Source organism: Vipera berus (genome assembly GCF_964194415.1).
Source record: "Vipera berus genome assembly, chromosome: 11".
Lineage (NCBI taxonomy): Eukaryota > Metazoa > Chordata > Lepidosauria > Squamata > Viperidae > Vipera > Vipera berus.
Genome location: NC_138214.1, coordinates 1,089,069 through 1,105,790, shown reverse-complemented (window position 1 = coordinate 1,105,790; position 16,722 = coordinate 1,089,069). Strand labels below are relative to the sequence as shown.

Genomic DNA, 16,722 nt, shown 5'->3' with positions numbered 1-16,722 from the left:
AATGTTGAGGCCCCCGTTTTTGCCAAGGAAGCTCTCCTCACCCTCCCGTGCGTCTCTGGCAGGAGAGGTCTCCCTGCTCACCTTGGCAAAAGTCTTCTGGCCGTCATACTTCAGGTGCAGAGGGTAGATGTAGAGCCGGTTTCTGTAGGTGGTGAACGGGCAGCAGTACTTGGCCACCTCGGGCACAAATTCGTCGACCTCGAGAGCCAGGCCGTCTCGCTGCTCCCATCCCTCAAAGGGTTTGATGGGGATGAAGGCCGCCGTGACGCAGTCTGGCAGAGGAGGAGAGCCAAAGGCACCCGTGGAGACGGCGCTCCCTCTTTGGACAAGCCGAGCCAACGGGGGAGGCCAGACTCCCGCAACAACTGGAGCGGCAACATTGTAAAATCTGACACAACTCACTTAACAACCGTATCGCTTGGTGAAAGAAGTTCTGGCTGCAACTGTGGTCATAACATGAGGACTACCTGTACATTGGATTGGCAGCCTGAAGGGGATCGACATTTGTCCCATCTCCAGAATATGCCAAGTGGACTTTCAAACCATGGTTTTTGTTACTAGCCATGGTTAAGGCCAAAGTGATGGGTTACTCAGTAGCTCTCTCTCTTTCTCTGGAAGCAACTAATCGATCAACCGATCCATCATTTTGTGCAGGGGTCGGCAACCTTGGCTCTTTTATGACTCGTGTACTTCAACTCCTGAGCGAGCATAGCTGAAGTTGAAGTCCACGAGTCATAAAAGAGCCAAGGTTGCCGACCCCTGATTTTGTGGCTTAGAAACAAGGTTAAACAAGGGGAACTCAAGCCGATGGGTGCCAGAAAAAATGACAGTCTCGCGTTCCTCCATCTTTGTGCCCTGCCCTTACTTGAGAGCTCCAGGGGGACACACTCCAGCGTCACATTCAGTTGACCAGGGATCACTTGCAGCTTTGTCTTCTCCGGTCTGCACAGGAAACAAACAACAACTCAGAAGACCAAACCAGGCAGTCCAACTCAACAACTCTGGGATGAAAAAAATTGGGGCATCTATTTTCTCTCCACTCTCGGCAGCCCAAGGCCCTCTCCCGACCCCGTTGTGCAGAAGGACACTCGTGTCCCAGCAGCCTTACTTCTTATACTCTGCCAAGAACTTCAGCAGGTCCTCCGTGGAGAGTTTGCTGCTCTCTTGCTTATAAAGAGGAGAGAACTTCCCATCCAGGTCCAAGGTGCCTTGGGTGTCTTTGAAGACAGACCTGGAAAGAGAAAAGGGTGTACATTTGGGCAACGTTCCCACCTGCTCATGGAAACCTCACAGCCTCCCAGGTAAATACCCAAACATGGAATTTATGGAGCTCCAGGAATTTAGGCCAGGAAGCAGGTGCTGAAACACAACCAGGAAACAGAATGCAAAGAGTTGGCTTGCTGCTCTTCACATATAAGCCATCTTCCACCCTTCTTAGCCAGATTTCTTTCATTTTAACAGTTCAAGTCAAGAGATCAAATCAAGTTTGGAAGACCTGCAGGCCAAGGAATGGCATTTTCCATACAACTGCCCTGACAAAATGAATCAAAGAAGAATCAAAGTCTGAGACAATGTCAAGGTCAATGTGCATTCAACCTTCTGGAGAATGTAAGCTAAAAAGGGAGACATGTTTCCTGGGGAAGTTGCTGGTGTTTCTTAGATGTGCTGACCAAAGAAAGTTGGTTTATCAAATACCAGTCACAGAGAAAATATTTCTCCAGCATTGTTCAGGGCTATCTGACATCTGGAGAGGTGTTTGGATGGCAAAGGAAGCACTCTGAAAGGCCAGTAAACTTCCAGGGATGGAGATTTCAACCAGGAAATGTCTGAGGAAGAGTAGTAGCAGCAGACTCCTGGAAGAGCAAGGTCAAAATAGGTGGTCTTCTATTTGAAGGTCCTTTGGAAAACCTTCAAATGCCATCTTCAAATGGCAGTTTGATCTGGTAGCTATGGGCAAACGACTTTAGAATAGAATAGAACTGGAAGGGACCTTGGAGGCCTTCTAGTCCAGCCTCCTGCTCATTTCAGACAATGGACTGTCTAGTCTCCTCTTAAAAATCTCCACTGATGGAGCGCCCACGATTTCTGAAGGCAACTTCTGTTCCACTGGTTAATTGTCTCCACTGTTAGGAAGTTTCTCCTCCTGGCATCTTCCACTCATGTGAAGGACAACATGTTGGCATTGGCCTCAGCACACAGAAGTAGCCTCACCTGACCGCCCAAGCAAAGGGCATCCGGTACTGTCCAAGACGGCTGCACACCACCTTCGCCAGCTTGTGGACCTTCTGCGCTGTCTGTGAAGGAAGGAAACAGATCAGATGTGGACAGCTGGTTGAAGTTGGAAGATGAATGTCATCTAAGAGTGGCGGTGGGCAGGCCAGGCGGAGCACCAATCTCAGATGTCAGCTAAGGCAAGTTCCTAAAACCAGAGGAGTGAGGTTCCCCCAAGATAGGCCCATAAATGTTCTAGGTGAGCACCGAGAACAATCACCAATTGTTGCTCAGCATCATTTTGCTCCTTTCCCTACCCAGGAAGAGAACAGGTGGGCAAAAGGGGGTATATGCAGCTCAGTAAGTAAATTCTGCCCCCTCTACACATCTCTATCCCCAATCCAAGATATGCTGCATGTCTTGTCCATGTTCAACTCTCAATCTCTTAATAACTTGATGGGAACATTCATAAAATACCTTCACACATTGTGCTAAGATATGGCTCATTTGATTTGGGTACGTAAGTTCAATCTTTCTTATTTGCCAGCCATTAATGCCTCTTATGTGCTCAACCACCGTTGTTATCTCAACAGGATGTTTCCTGCCTTCCATGGTGTAACACAAACTGAAGGAGCTTTGTGGGATGGGAGGTCCCGCCTTAAGACCCCTCATCGCCTTCTTTCCCATCCCAATGCAAGGCGAGTCCATCCCGTGGGATCTGCTGTACCTTTGCAGGATCTGAATTCTTGATGTACGGCTCCACACTGTGGGCAATGCTTCCTTGAAGCACCTTCTCCACCCGGGCAACGAGAAAAATTTCTGGGTGGGGGTTGGTCACAGAGAAGACCCCCTTTGTGTAAAAGAGAAGCAGAGCATCAGAACTTGCAAAGCTCCTAAAGATGGACAAGACAACGTGAAGGCCATCATTTGAGAGAGTCTCAGCTAGAAGCTCAGGCCTACACAAAAAGGAGAAGTGCAAAATATTTTAGGCCCTGTGGGTCTGTCCTTAGTTAAGAGAGAGTCCCAACTCCACCAACTCTCTCTTAAGCAAGGACGGAAGGCTCCTAGCAGGCGGGTGAGCTCACCTACAAAACGGGTGGGCTGTAAAATAGTTCCTCATCTCTGACTGACATAATCTGTATTTCCAGGATGTAACTCAAAATCTGATTCCTGCTGGCCAACCAGGTGTAGGAGTATCCACTGTAAGAAACGTCCCTGCCCTGGCTTTGCAATAGGATGCCATTTTTGTAAGAAGCTCCGCATTTGGATCCCCCCCCAAAACACAGACCAGTTGTTGGGAAGAAAGAATAAATCTGTGTTCCACTGTGTTTCCTCCAGCACGCAGTTGTTTACTGAGAACTAAATAGTACATTGCTGCAGGTTAGGTTTAATTTAGCTCTTATTTCCTTCGGAGGCTTCGTCCCTGTTAAATCTGAGATCTGGTGGAATCCACAGAGCTTCTCACCTGCTTTATGTAGCGCAAGCTGGACTCCGCCATGCTGTGGAGGGAACGGCTGTTGTCGGGGCTGCTTCCAGGCGCTTGGTCGGAAGAGTCAGGCAGCATCTCCCGCACAGGGCCAGGATTTAAGTCCACGTGGAAATCTGCTGAGATCTTGCAACAGCTTTTCAGATCAAAGAGAGCCAGGCTGAGGAAGAACGGTTCTACCTGGGAGCACAAAAGAAGACCCTTAGGTTAACATTAACTTGACATTCTACAGAAGGGAATAATGGATTTTGAAGAAGAAGAAGAAGAAGAAGAAGAAGAAGAAGAAGAAGAAGAAGAAGAAGAAGAAGAAGAAGAAGAAGAAGAAGAAGAAGAAGAAGAAGAAGAAGAAGAAGAAGAAGAAGAAGAAGAAGAAGAAGAAGAAGAAGAAGAAGAAGAATGGGTTACTTCAAACTTTGGCATTGGAAAAAGCAGGGTTCTCACTTGAGGCACAAATGACCAAATTATCCTACTTTGGACACGTGATGTGAAGACCCAGCTCGGTGGAGAAGGCTGTTAGGCTGGGAAAGGTGGAAGGAAAGAGGAGAAAAAGATGACTAGCAGTAAGGTGGAGGGACTGAGTTGCAGCAGTGATGAGTGTATTGGAAGGACCAGGTTGGGGACAGATCATCTGGGTGAAAATCTATCTCTATGGTTGTTAAGAGTGTCAACAATGACTTGTTGGCATACAGTTAATGCCAAAGTGGGACTGCCTTGGGGGAGGCATCTTCTGGGAGACTGGTGGGCTTCCACGTGCTGCTGGTTGGCTGCCAGGAGAACATCTGCTGGACCAGAGAGCCAGGGGCCTGATCCAGCAGGACACGGCTGATGTTCTTACGACACATTGTAAGGACCAGGAAGCCCTTTGGGAGTGAGTAAATAAAAATGTGGGGAAGGCTCTGGCAACAAAAACACATAATGGGTGGGGGCCTACATTTGAAGGGGGGTCCTTGGCGCTGTCATTCAGTTGGGCCAGGAGGTTGAAGGTCAGGGAATGGCAGTTCAGCAGGAAGCGTGGCTGTCCCCTTTCCTCAAAGGGACCGATGTCCACCTCTAGTCCGGAGAAATCAAGTCTCTAGGAGAGAAAAAGGCAAAGGGGATTCTTTTCCCACCTGCATCAGGCGGAGAGAGGCTGAAGATCTTCGTATTTGCAAAGGAGGGGCAAATGGCACATATTTCAAAAATATCTCCCTTTTCTCTTTCTTCTTTTCTTTTCTTTCTTTCTTTCTCTTTCTTTCATTCCTTTCTTTTTCCTTTCTCTTTTCTTTTTTTCTCTTTCTCTTTCCTTCATTTCTTTCTTTTCTTCCTTCCTTCCTTCCTTCCTTCCTTCCTTCCTTCCTTCCTTCCTTCCTTCCTTCCTACCTACCTACCTACCTGCCAGCCATGCTTTTTCACTGAGCCAAGAACCTCCAGCCCCAAAGGATCACCTGCACTTCTGGATCAAAGGAGAAGAGATTTTGCCTGCCTTCACTGCGGCTGAGTTTGCTGAGCTGCTCCGTTTCTCGGCCGTACTGAAAGAGAACAGACCCTGCGTGAGGCTGTGATCGATGGAAACTGGGGGAAGCAAAATAGTGAAAACTTTGATAGAGAGAAGCTGGGAAGGGGGGGGGGCTCTGTGTGGCAGGACTGCCAAACCCATAGGTAACCACCTATGCTGAAACAATTCTCCCTCCTTGCAGTTTGAGCCTAAAACAGACTCAGATCTGGCTCTCAATGCTCAAGTATGGGTAGGCGAAGATCTCCCGGAAGGGCTTTGCAAAGAGTGAGGTGGGCCGATCCAGCTGTTTCCCTGCTTCCTGGCAGAGAACGCCGAAGCCAAGGTTACCTTCATCAGCTCTGGATGCAGGCTTCTTCCTAAGCTTTCCAAGATGTTCTCCAACTTTCCATGGCTGCTGGAGTCATCATCTGCAAAGTCACAAAAAGCAGATGTTGCAGAGGTACCTGGCCAGAAGAGACAATGGCTTCCTCCGGAAGACCTGGGAAATTGGGACGAAGGGCCGGGAAGCTGGCCGGGAATTTCCTCTCCCACCAGCAGGGTCACGATCCGGCGGCTCACCGATGCCAGGGCGCAACCTGGCCTTTCTCTTCAGCTTCACCCTCCTCTCTTCTGGGAACTGCCTTGGATGCATCCCAGCAACCGCAACCCCCGAAGAGGCCGGGGAGGGAGGGAGGGAACGGATGCTGAACCAAACCAGTTTCAGTCAGGGAGGGGGACCTGTGCAGTTTTGGGCACGGTGACTCTGCTAAACCTGAAAGGATCCTGGGAAAAGCTTATCTTAAGCAAGCCTTGGAGGTGGGTGATTGAAAATAGAACGGGTGTACAAACAGTGCCAGATCTGAAGCAGCAACGGTGCAGCAAGAGATCCATCCACCCTCTTCTTCCTCTCTGTGTGTGCGTGTGTGCGTGTTTGTTTGTGTGCCTGCATGTGGTTGCATCAGGATCTGTCTCCATGGCGGGTCCTCACCAGGCACGAACTCCTCCTTCTTCTCTGGCCCCAAGCCCTCCGTGCTGGCCTGGAGGACCTTCCGCAGAGTGGCTAGCCAGTCTCCCATCTCCGACTCCGTTTCCGCGGCCAGGTAGTGGCTGTACTTGTCCAGCATCTTGAGCTCAAAGGCATTTCGACGCATCTTGGGGCACTGGGGGAGAAAGGCAGGGGACCTTTTGAGGCTGGGGGTGACACCACCCTGGACCCCCACTTTTCCTCCTAAAGCGCTCAAGCGGGGACAAAAGTTCCTTCCGAGACCGAGCGGGTGGCCTTTGACTTCCGGCCGCAGCTGAGCCCAACATTTCTGCTGCTAAGCGAAACAGCCGTTAAGTGAGTTTTGCCCAATTTTACAACTTTTCTCTCCACCGTCGTTAAGTGAATCACTAGTTGTTAAATTAGTCACACGGTCGCTAAGTGAATCCAGCTTCCCCCTTGACTTTGCTCGTCCGAACGTCACAAAAGGGGAATCACGTGACCCTGGGTTGCTGCAACCGTCACAAATACAAGCCAGTTGCTAAACGGCTGAATTTTGACCACGTGATGGGGGGGCCCTGCAACGGTTGTAAGTGTGAAAAATGGCCCTAAGTCGCTTTTTTTCAGTGCCGTTGCAGCTTCGAAGGGTGACTAAATGAAGCGTTGTGAGCCGAGGGCTGCCTGCACTCTGCCACTTCCCTCCTGGAAAGTCTGGGGCCCCCGGGGGTGCAGAGGCGGCCTCGGCCAGGCTGCGAGCCTGAATGCTGGAAGGGCCGTCAGAAGAAGGTGGCCCCCGATTCCCCCAGCAAGCAGCCCTCCTTCCGCTTCCCTCTCGGAGCGGCTCCCGAAGAGCCAGGCTGGCTGCAAAGCTGCAAGGTTTCCTCGCAGATTAATGTGGAAGGAAAAAAATATCTGAGATGTTCACTTGGAGTTTTGGTCGAGAGGTTCATTTTTCAAAATATAAACTAACCAACAAAACCCTTTGGTGGTTCGCAGTCCAAAGTAAAATAAGAAAAAATTAAGGAAGGAGAAAAGAGTAGTTGCACTCCGGCGAAGCTGAGAATCTATATGATTCTGGTTCATAAAACCAGCTGAGCGTTGCCAGTATTTTGTTCTTGCTTTCCTTTGCTTGAACTTTGGTTGAAAGTATTTCCCAATAACCAGTGAGAAATAAATTGACAGAAGACAGACAGACAAAGAGTAGATCCATACTAGATCCTCTCCAGCAAGAATCTGCCTATGGGCTTGCAAATTCTCTAGCAAAACCTTTTGCAAATCCTCACCTGCACAACGTCTATGCAAGAATCCAGGAAGATGCATCCTTTGGATTCCTTGGAAATCTTCTCATCTTTGTAGGAATTGAGGATGTAAGAGCCATCTGGAAGCTGCGTCAGGTAGAAGTACCTTTTCTTGAACACCTGCTCAGAAAAAGAAAAAAAAGCTCACCGTTAGAGATGGTTGATCTCCCGGTATGAATTCTGCTCCATTCTGCTCATTTCAACTTGAGACAGAATTCCAAAATCTTGAACTTTACGCAAAGTAGGTTGAAACCAGCAATTGTGGCATTTTCTATGCAGGGGGTGTATAGAAGCGAAACAGCCACGGCTGAGACACAGCATCTGTGGCAATGATTCTCAGTGTGGTCCACAGACCATCAACGATCCGTGTTCTGGGCCTCTAACTTCATCCATTCTCAAGCAGGCAAGCTCTTCCAGAAATTACAGAGGCATCTTTTCCACCCAAACAAACCTAGTTTGTTTTTCTCGGCTCCCTGCAAAATGAAATCAAAGTGCTCCGAGGAGTCTCTTACTTTCATGGTCACAGTGATGGTACTGTTGACGTTGGCCTTGTACAACCAGCCTTGCCTGATCACACCACCCTTTTGGGAGCACAGCGAGGAAGCGTCCTGGAAGAGAGGAGTATTCTGAGAGCGAAAATTATTGCAAGGAAAGGGGACCCAGTGATAGCTCGATTAAAGTTTCCATCCACAAATGTCTCCTATTTCAGTCGGGCAGGTGTGGCAATGATGGGATATTTGTGTTGATAATCCTTATCCTCTCCACCAACCGGCTCTGCTCCTTTGCCCAAGGGCTTGTAGACCACAGAGGAACCCTTGGCCACACAGGGCAAGAATCCCAAGCTCCAAAGGATGAGAAAGCAGCCCCTTTGTGATCCTGTAGGTGCTTCAGATCCTCTATTCTGTGTGAGCCCTTCTAATGAAACAGCTCCCTTTCAAACGCTGCAAGAGGATTTTCTGTTGTGTGGGTGTGGCGGGTGCCTTTTGCTCCTGCACATCGACCCTGCCTAAGGCTGGGTTGGCAACCAGCACACGGCTCAAGCTGAAAATTACATTATAAAGGCCGCTGGGCGGACACCCGCCAGAGGCAGGCCAGAGGCAGTGTTCTTCTCAAGAATGTTAAAACTAAAATCATAAAGACAAAACAGCAGTGCTATTTTCAGGTTTGGCCAACCGTCTGGCCTTCTTTCACCATCTCTGCAGGTGAGCTCTGTCTTCTAAACGAGGCTCAATATTTATTCTATGCTACAAACTTCTAGAAAGAAGGCAGGAGGATCCTGAAAATTAAGTGAACTTTGTGCATTGCGTGAAGGAGGCTGCGCTTTATTTCCTTGTGGCACCCAGTGGGAGCTCTTGTTGCACTTGGTGGGAACCTCTAGCGTGTGCTCTCACCTCATCTTTATCAAAGTCTTCATCAATTTCAAAGACGTGGCTTGGGACCTTCTCTGGCCTGAAGGATTTGCTAAGTGAAGACAACACGTTTTACTCAAGTTACATCATATTTTTTTAAAAAAACCATAATACTAATAATTAGCAAACAAAAAGGGTCCTTGAAGACTATTTTGGGGGCCAACTCACCCACAGGGCACCACAACTTTAAGGAATCCTGCCCAAGGATTCCTCCCCCAAGCTCAGTTGTTGGGTGGTCCATGGATTATACTAAACCCTTAATTGTTTCATTAAATCACTAAGATTCTTGGAGGCCGAGGAAAACACCCTGGCCTGGCCCTGCAAAACGCAGTGTTGTAAGATCCCGTCCGACACACAAGCCTGGGCATGCAAGAAACACCCACCCTTGGAGAAAGAAATGCTTACCATGGTAACATTCGGAAATCACCAGAATATTCGTCATATTTGTAGTTCACAACGTACCAGTCTGAGCTGTATGCTTTAATGCACTGAAAAGAAAATTAAACCTGGCTTGTTCAAATCCGCGCAGAACGAATCAGAGCAGCAGCTGCAAAACTCAGCCTGAGTGGAACTGCAGACTGAAAACTCACTGAGGAGCAGCTAAGAAATTAGATGTATAAAGATGTGTGTGTGTGTGTGTGTGTGTGGGTGTGTTGGCATTCTCCACTGCTCAAAGCCCCCCTGCTCCCTTGTTTGCTCAGTTGTGGCTGCCTCGCAGACAATGGCTAGACCTCTGGGGAAGGGGAGGCAGCTGCCTTGTGTCCCCTACTGAGATGGGGGATTCAGCTGGAAGACTTCGCCAAGGGGATGGTCCTTGACTTGCAATGGTTCATTTAACGACCGAAGTTATGACACTGAAAAAAAGTGACTTGTGACCGTTTCCCACACTTACAAGTGTTGCAGCATCCCGGGGTCACAGGATAAAAATTCGGACTCTTGGTAACCGGCTCGTATTTAAGATGGTCACAGTGTGTCCCGGGGTGACGCGATCCCCTTTTATGACCTTCTGGCAAGCAAAGTCCACGGGGGAGCCGGATTCACTTAACAACCGTGTGACTAAGTTAACAACTGTGGCAAGGAAGGTCATCCAATAGGGCAAAACTCACTTAACAACTGACTCGCTTAGCAACAGAAATTTTGGGCTCAGTTGTGGTCGTAAGTTGAGGACTCCCTGTCCTCCCCTGGGACTTGCAGAAATGATTTAAAGCTGCGGATCCCTCCCTTTGGACAAGGCAGGGCTATTTACGGACAGGATTTCCTCTGGAATTTCAATATTCAGGGTCTCCTAAGTGGGGCAGGTCATGGGGCCGCTTAAAACAGTAAAAAGGACAAGATGCCTTTAAAAGTAGCACAGGAAAGATAGCACACAATGTTGTAAATGCTGCCACGCAGAAAAATTGCGGTTTATTTGGATTTGTTTTTGCCTTGAGAGTTACGCAAGCGAGGGAGTTTTTAAAGAAATGAAACGTGTGACTTGCTTCCTCTTTTGAAAATGCTGAAGAATCGAAGCTGCCTTGCCAAAGCTGGTGCTTCCTCTAGAAAGACTAACTACAACTCCCATCCTCCTCCTCTAATGACCAATGGTCCAATCTAGGAGAAGAGAGTCGGGGGTCTCACCTCTTGGACAAAGAGACTCTGGGCCTTCTTCAAAGCATCTCCTGGCACGGAGGAATGGACAGTTCTCCTCTGGCGACTGATAACGGAGAGCTGGAAGGAAAGTGGGTTGGGGGTTCCAAAATGATTGAAGACCCTCCGGGTGGAAGGAAAGTTAGGGAGGGGTCTTCCCTTCCTGCCTGAGCAGGATCTTTCAGAAGCATCTAACTAGGCTTGGGGGGAGAGTAAATCCACCTTCTGAAGTTGTCTTATGGTTGGACTGGACAGGACCTCGCTTGGGGTGGCCCCAGGGCATGGGGACACCTTCTAAAGGAAGGCTGTTGAAAAAATCCCTGCCCCAAGAGCCTCCTGGGGTTTATCTGTGGGATCCTTCTGAGCTATCTCCACGGCCAAACACGGAACCAAACATGGTTCCAGAACAGCCACGTTTCTCCTGGCCCATTTCTTTGGTGTAGGAGGCCAGGTGAGCAGGTCGCAGCCTGAGAGGCCTCCCAGAAGGGAACTGGGTGGGGAGCGCCCGCCTGACACCCCCCTCCCCCAGTGATGGAGAGCAACTCACTGAGGCATCTTCCATGGGAAACATGAGCAGGTCTCGGAAGGGATCGCTGTAGATCTGCGCTTTCCGTTGGCTGATCACATTCTCGTAGTCCAAGGGTTGGCTCACCTTCGTTTTTTCCTGACGAGACACAGGGAAGAAGGCCTGGTCAGATCCACCGGAAGGGCCCCTGGGTTGGGTGGCACCAACGCCACGCAGAGGAGAAAGCAGGAGAGGAACAGACCCAAACTATGTTCCTGAGAGGAAATACGGGCTGCTCCCAAATGCCACCACGGATGTAGGAGATGGGAGTTGTAGTCCAGACCTTGGGCCAGGAGGCTACAATGGTGGCCACATTTTCTTTCATCCAATACATGAAGCCCCTTTGTGTCTACTCCAAATAAATACATATTCTGTCTATAGTTGCCCTGCCTCCATCTGCTTTCGTTTCCTCCGTTTTCAGCAACTGGGTCCTCCTTGGGGCAGGGAATTGTGCCCTATTTTTTTGTTTTTGCAAAGTGCCAGGCACTCTGATTAAGCCATGTTAAACCAACAAAGTGCATAGCAAGAATACTACGCCCTGATGCCGACAATTAGAATAATCTCCCATGGAAAAAGGAGCGGGTTCCTTGGTGAAGCAGGCTGAAGATTTTTATGCCAGGCACAAGGCAGGAAAAGGCCACCCCTTTGCCACCCGGCTGGTGCCCCTTCTGCTTTCCCCTTCTTAGATGAAACGTGATGCTTGCATTTCTTAAGGATAATAAATTTGCCAAAAAGCACTGGATTTGCCCATCCCATGCCAACTGTGGGCCAATCCTCTTTCCCTGTTTTTGGACAGGTGCCAATGCCCTGGCTGCTGTCCACTCCTGGCAAAAGAACAGAGCTGACCATGAGATAAACAGCTGCTATTTTAGCCAGAACGCCTTAGATGTGAATTAGCAGGACAAAGCAAAGGGAAAATTAGAGATAAACAAGAAGGGTGGAAGATAATTTGCTGAAAACCACCCTTTTCCAGCTGGGAGGTTTTTGAAAGTCTAGACCGGTATTTCTCAACCTTGGCGACTTTAAGAGATGTGGACTTCAACTCCCAGAATTCCCCAGCTACCAGCTGCTTGGCTGCTGGCTGGAGAATTCTGGGAGTTGAAGTCCACATATGGTCCCACCATTGCCAGCTAGAATGACTACTGGTGAAGTTCAAGGTCATCTGTTCAATATTCAGAAAATGATAGTAAGCAGATCCCTGGGAATTGCAGGGATAATCCTTGCCAGATGACAATTATACAGATGTTTTGAAAAGGCTCCATCAAGTGTCGGTCCTGGAACCTTTCACCATGAGGACTTTGGGGCTCGCCCTGGAGAACTGTCAGCCTGCGGTGGCCTCTGCCAGGATCACCTGTGCAGTTGCCTGCTTTCCGTTCTCCCCACAGCTCTTTGGAAGCCCTCAGGCCCTTCACAGGACATTGTTGGTCTAAACCCGTGTGTTTTTCAACCTCGGCAGCCTTCGGATGGGTGGATTTCAGCTCCCAGAATCCAATTAAAGTGGGCAAGGCTCCACTAAATGGAAATGATCATAATTCTTCCAATCTTCATTTTTCTTTTTCATTTTTTTTGCTCACGACGCTCGAAGCGGAAATGCTTCAGGAAGTGGCCAATGACAAAGCATCTTCTGTGCCACAGGAACCGATTTCAAAAGTGCAGCTGCTCGTCTTTTCAGCTGCAGCTTTCCCTGCCTCTGAAGCCCTGGGCCTGCCTCTGCCTCGTCAGGACCGCCCTTCTGACAGCATCAGCACCAGAGGCATTTTTAGTTCTCCACCACAAGCTTTCCAGCAGCCAATTAGTTCCTCTGGTCTGGAGCACAACCGAAAGATCCAGTTGCAGACCTCTGGGAGAAGAATGCTTTTACCGATCCATACCTGCATTTTTTTGCTTTAAGGAAAGGAGATGAGCTCATGCCTATCTTGGATCCAATGAGGGCACCTTCCATTTAATTCAGCCATGATGGGAAGGCTGATCTGCGGCCATTAAGGTGACCTGGATCTCCTTAATTAGCCCTTGTGCTATGATGGAAATCAACCTCGCCTCTCCCCCTGCATCAAACGAGGCATCCATCAAAACTCTTAAGTGGCGCTTTAGCTGCAGCACCTGAAAAGGTTCCTTTTTGATGCTTTTTGAGGCCGTGCAAGCTTTAAAAAAACAAAGCAGGTTGCATCGCAAAATCTCACTTCCATATCCTGCAAAGTTGCTTGAGCTCTGAGGAAAAAAAATGTGGAGGAAATGCAATGCAGAAATAATAAACATCTCAATAAATAGGGAGGCACTTTTAGCAGCCAACTATTCTCCACAAAAAGGATGCAACTCTGGTTCTTGAGGGAGGGAGGGAGGAAATGTATGAGCAAATCTAGAGGAGAGGAGCGTGGATCCCATTTCTTTATGATCCATTCACAGACATCTCTTAAATTCCCACCTCGAGACCTCGCAAATACAAGCAGTCCTCAGCTTACAACCACTTGTTTAGTGACCAAAGTTACAACAGCACTAAAGAACTTAAGACCATTTTTCACAATTATGACTGTTGCGGCACCGCCCCCGCCCCCCAGGGTCACGTGATTAAAATTCAGATGCTTGGCAGCTGGCCCATAGTTATGGCGGTTGCAGCATCCGGGGTCATGTGATCCCCTTTTGCGACAAGCAAAGTCGCTGGGGAAGCCGGATCCTCTTAACCACTGTGTGACGGTGGCAAGAACGGTAGTGAAATGGGGCAAAACACACTTAACAACCATCTCGTTTAGCAATTTTGGGCTCAGCTGCGGTTGTAAGTCAAGGACAACTATAGACTGAACCTAGCTGCCCCCCCCCCCAAGAGGAGGTCCCACCAGTGGATCCCCCACTGTGGGTCAAAAGAACTGCATCCAGGCAATAGGCACTCCCCTCCCCCCAAATCCTGGGTGGGTGGGTCTCCAGAGCCCCTCCAAACCATGATATTTGGCATGACCCAAGAAGCCACTTCTTCAATTCCGCTGAGCACGGCCCAGCAAGTGCATCTCATTAACTCAGTTTCACTTCGGTCTAAATTAACACCTGCTTTGCCATCCCTGTTCAGAACAATTATCTTCAAAGAACATCAAAGGGAATTCCACCCCAAAGTCATCGTGCAGCACACAGATCCCACCCCCCCTTCCTCCTCCCCACAGCGCTGCCCAGACTTTGATTAAAGCAGAGACCAGCTGAAATTAAAGCAGCAATGGATTTCTCCCCAGAAACGGGGTGGGGAAGGATATTTGAACCAAGGATGAGCAAAAAGGAAACCAGGATCCACCAAACATCCATAACAGTCTCAGCCATCCGGTCTTCCCCTTCTCAATAAGCGTTATGGGTCACAGCCAAGATAGGATGGATCGGGAGCAGTTTTGTAAACAGAAAGTCTTGGAGGGCTCAAAAAAGTGGCAGACCAGGTATTTCTTCCAAACCTGGAGGTGCAAAAGGGGGGCCTCAATTTCCCAGGCCAAAAAAAAAAATACAAAAAGAGGTTCTTTGTGTTGGACACACCAGAAAAGTTTTTATCCTCTGCTCCCGTCTCCGGGGGCAGCCACGTGCAAGGGAGGAAAGCTTTTCATTCAGAAGGCCAATTCTAGGTCAAAAGAGAAAGTTGGAAAGGGATATTAAGTGCGGGCTCTGGGCCAGAGAAAAGGAGTCATGGAACGGAAACGTGGGCGTTTTCTTCCTGTTCTAGAAATATGGTAATGCCAGAAAATATATTTATTATTTCTGATTTATATAGCTGCTTCTCGCAATGGAACGACTCTTGGTGGCTTACAAGAGTTAAAAACTGCAAAAAAGGACCAAAATCTTAAAACACATAAAGCCATATAAAAAAGCTAGCAATAAAACCCACAGCTGAGTAACCACATTCCACACAACTGTTGTATAAGCTTAACTACACATTCAGATCCTCCAAACTCTGTCTATATACGTTTTATGCGTGTTGTGTGTGTAAGCTCATCCTAATGTTAAGTGTGGCTAATACACAGTGCAAGCATCTGCTTTCAAACTCAGCCACATCTGTTTCATAAGCGGTCATGGGAAAGCAAGACAAACTGCACCCCACATACCGTAGGAACTCTCTCTCAAACAAAGAAGTTCTCCCCTCCAGCTGCTGGTTGTTTCCAAAGGACTTCAAAGCCCATCATTTAGGCAGAGAAAAGAGCCTAAGGACCTCCCATATCATTCTAGCTGGGGAATTCTGGGAGTTGAAGTCTACAATTCTTAAAGTTGTCAGGTTTGAAACACGCTGTTTTAGACCGTGCTTTGATCTGATTTCAACTGACCGGCATACATTCTAAAAAGACCCAATTTAAATGAAAGCGTTTTATTTCACACTGGTGCAAGCAAACCTCTCATTTCAGTTGCTTTCAGTTTACATAAACAATGTTCAAAACCTGTCCTCTCTTTTAGGACTGTGCTAGACAGTTTATCTAAAAATACTTGATGCTGTCTGGAATAGTCGCCAAAGGCAGACTTATTGATTACAAATCTTAAGCAGGTAACTTGCTTGCTTGGCTAAGTTCTTGGCAAGCCATCTGTTGTTTTCAAGTGATTTTATCGGAAAGCAGGGGGGGGGGGAAGATGACTGAGTGCAAGGCCAAAGAAACACCATCTGGTCCCCAAGTCAAGTTTGCAAGCATCTGCCCCATCAAGACAAGAGCTGGATTGAAACTTAAGTTTAGCTTTACTTAAATCCCACTAAGCGAAGCCTAGATTTATATAAGCATCCCTCAAGAGGAGTTTCTTTCATAGCATCTGCTTGGCACCCCAGGGGCATGTTGCCATCTGCCTCTCTGTTCCTCAGAGCCGAGCCGGGCCCTGACTCTGACTAAGATGCTAAATGCTCTCTGCACGTGGACGTAGGCTCTCTTGCCCTGACTTTGCAGGATCAGAAAAGCTGGTTCTTTCAGAGAAGAAAGGCTGGGGGAGTACCCAATCCTTGCACCCACCCACTGTAAAAGCAGAAGCTTCTCTTCCCTGGTCCTGCTGGCAAAGGACAACAACCACCACCACAGCTAAAAAGTGCCAAGACTTCCCCACCCACCTCCTGGCATCTCTGCAGGAAACATTTTCCTGCTGCTTCTGGTCTGAATTCTTGTTTCTGGATGCTTTGGAAAAAAGAACCTGCTTCAGAAGATGGCCGTGGTGATGCCAGCACTACCAACGCCCCCCCACCCCGGACAGCTGTGGCTACGTGATTCACTTCCTGCCTGGCAGAGCTGCAAGGGGACCTTTCGCAGGAACTCGGCCTAAAGGGAGCCCTGGGACTGGGCCTCCCCTGCCTGCCTGGCAGCCTTGTCCTCTCTGCTCTCAAGGCTCTCCCAGACACCCCGCTTAATTAGCTATTTGTGGGCTGGGGGTTGCCTCCCCTCCCCAAACCTGCCACGTGTCAGTGAGGAGCAGATGCTCTTCCGGGGCTGAGATGGTGCCCAAGGGGGGGGGCATGGAGGAGGCCGGGCATCCTTGGAAGCTGCAGCAGCATCCTCAGCCTCACCTGAGCACCTCCCTGGCCTGACTGCCTCCCAAGTTCCCTTTTCCCCCTTGGAGAGGAAGGCCGGGAGGGCTCCGAAGCAGCACCAGATGCTGCAGGTAGGGGCGAAGGGGGGCGGTGGAGGGATTAGCAGGTGCATGAGGGGAGAGAGAGAGAGAGACCACCTCCCCGCCCACTACG

The 16,722-nt window shown here is 48.9% G+C and overlaps 1 protein-coding gene across 3 annotated transcripts in view; it reads right to left on the bottom strand.

The window, feature by feature from the left end:
- DOCK11 (dedicator of cytokinesis 11) overlaps positions 1-16,722 on the bottom strand; it is a 48,321-nt gene that overhangs the window by 30,924 nt on the left and 675 nt on the right. Inside the window, exons 2-17 of one of the 3 annotated variants that reach the window (XM_081336350.1) lie at positions 11,034-11,150; positions 10,478-10,567; positions 9,266-9,348; positions 8,843-8,912; positions 7,964-8,059; positions 7,437-7,571; positions 6,160-6,331; positions 5,520-5,599; positions 5,122-5,205; positions 4,629-4,769; positions 3,677-3,877; positions 2,939-3,061; positions 2,212-2,294; positions 1,109-1,231; positions 866-942; positions 82-272 (exon numbers count right to left, since the gene is read on the bottom strand). In XM_081336350.1, coding sequence (XP_081192476.1) covers positions 82-272; positions 866-942; positions 1,109-1,231; positions 2,212-2,294; positions 2,939-3,061; positions 3,677-3,877; positions 4,629-4,769; positions 5,122-5,205; positions 5,520-5,599; positions 6,160-6,331; positions 7,437-7,571; positions 7,964-8,059; positions 8,843-8,912; positions 9,266-9,348; positions 10,478-10,567; positions 11,034-11,150 — 1,866 coding nt within the window. The remainder of the gene's footprint in view (positions 1-81; positions 273-865; positions 943-1,108; positions 1,232-2,211; positions 2,295-2,938; positions 3,062-3,676; positions 3,878-4,628; positions 4,770-5,121; positions 5,206-5,519; positions 5,600-6,159; positions 6,332-7,436; positions 7,572-7,963; positions 8,060-8,842; positions 8,913-9,265; positions 9,349-10,477; positions 10,568-11,033; positions 11,151-16,722) is intronic. The other 2 variants (XM_081336352.1, XM_081336351.1) reach the window with 2 other exon arrangements.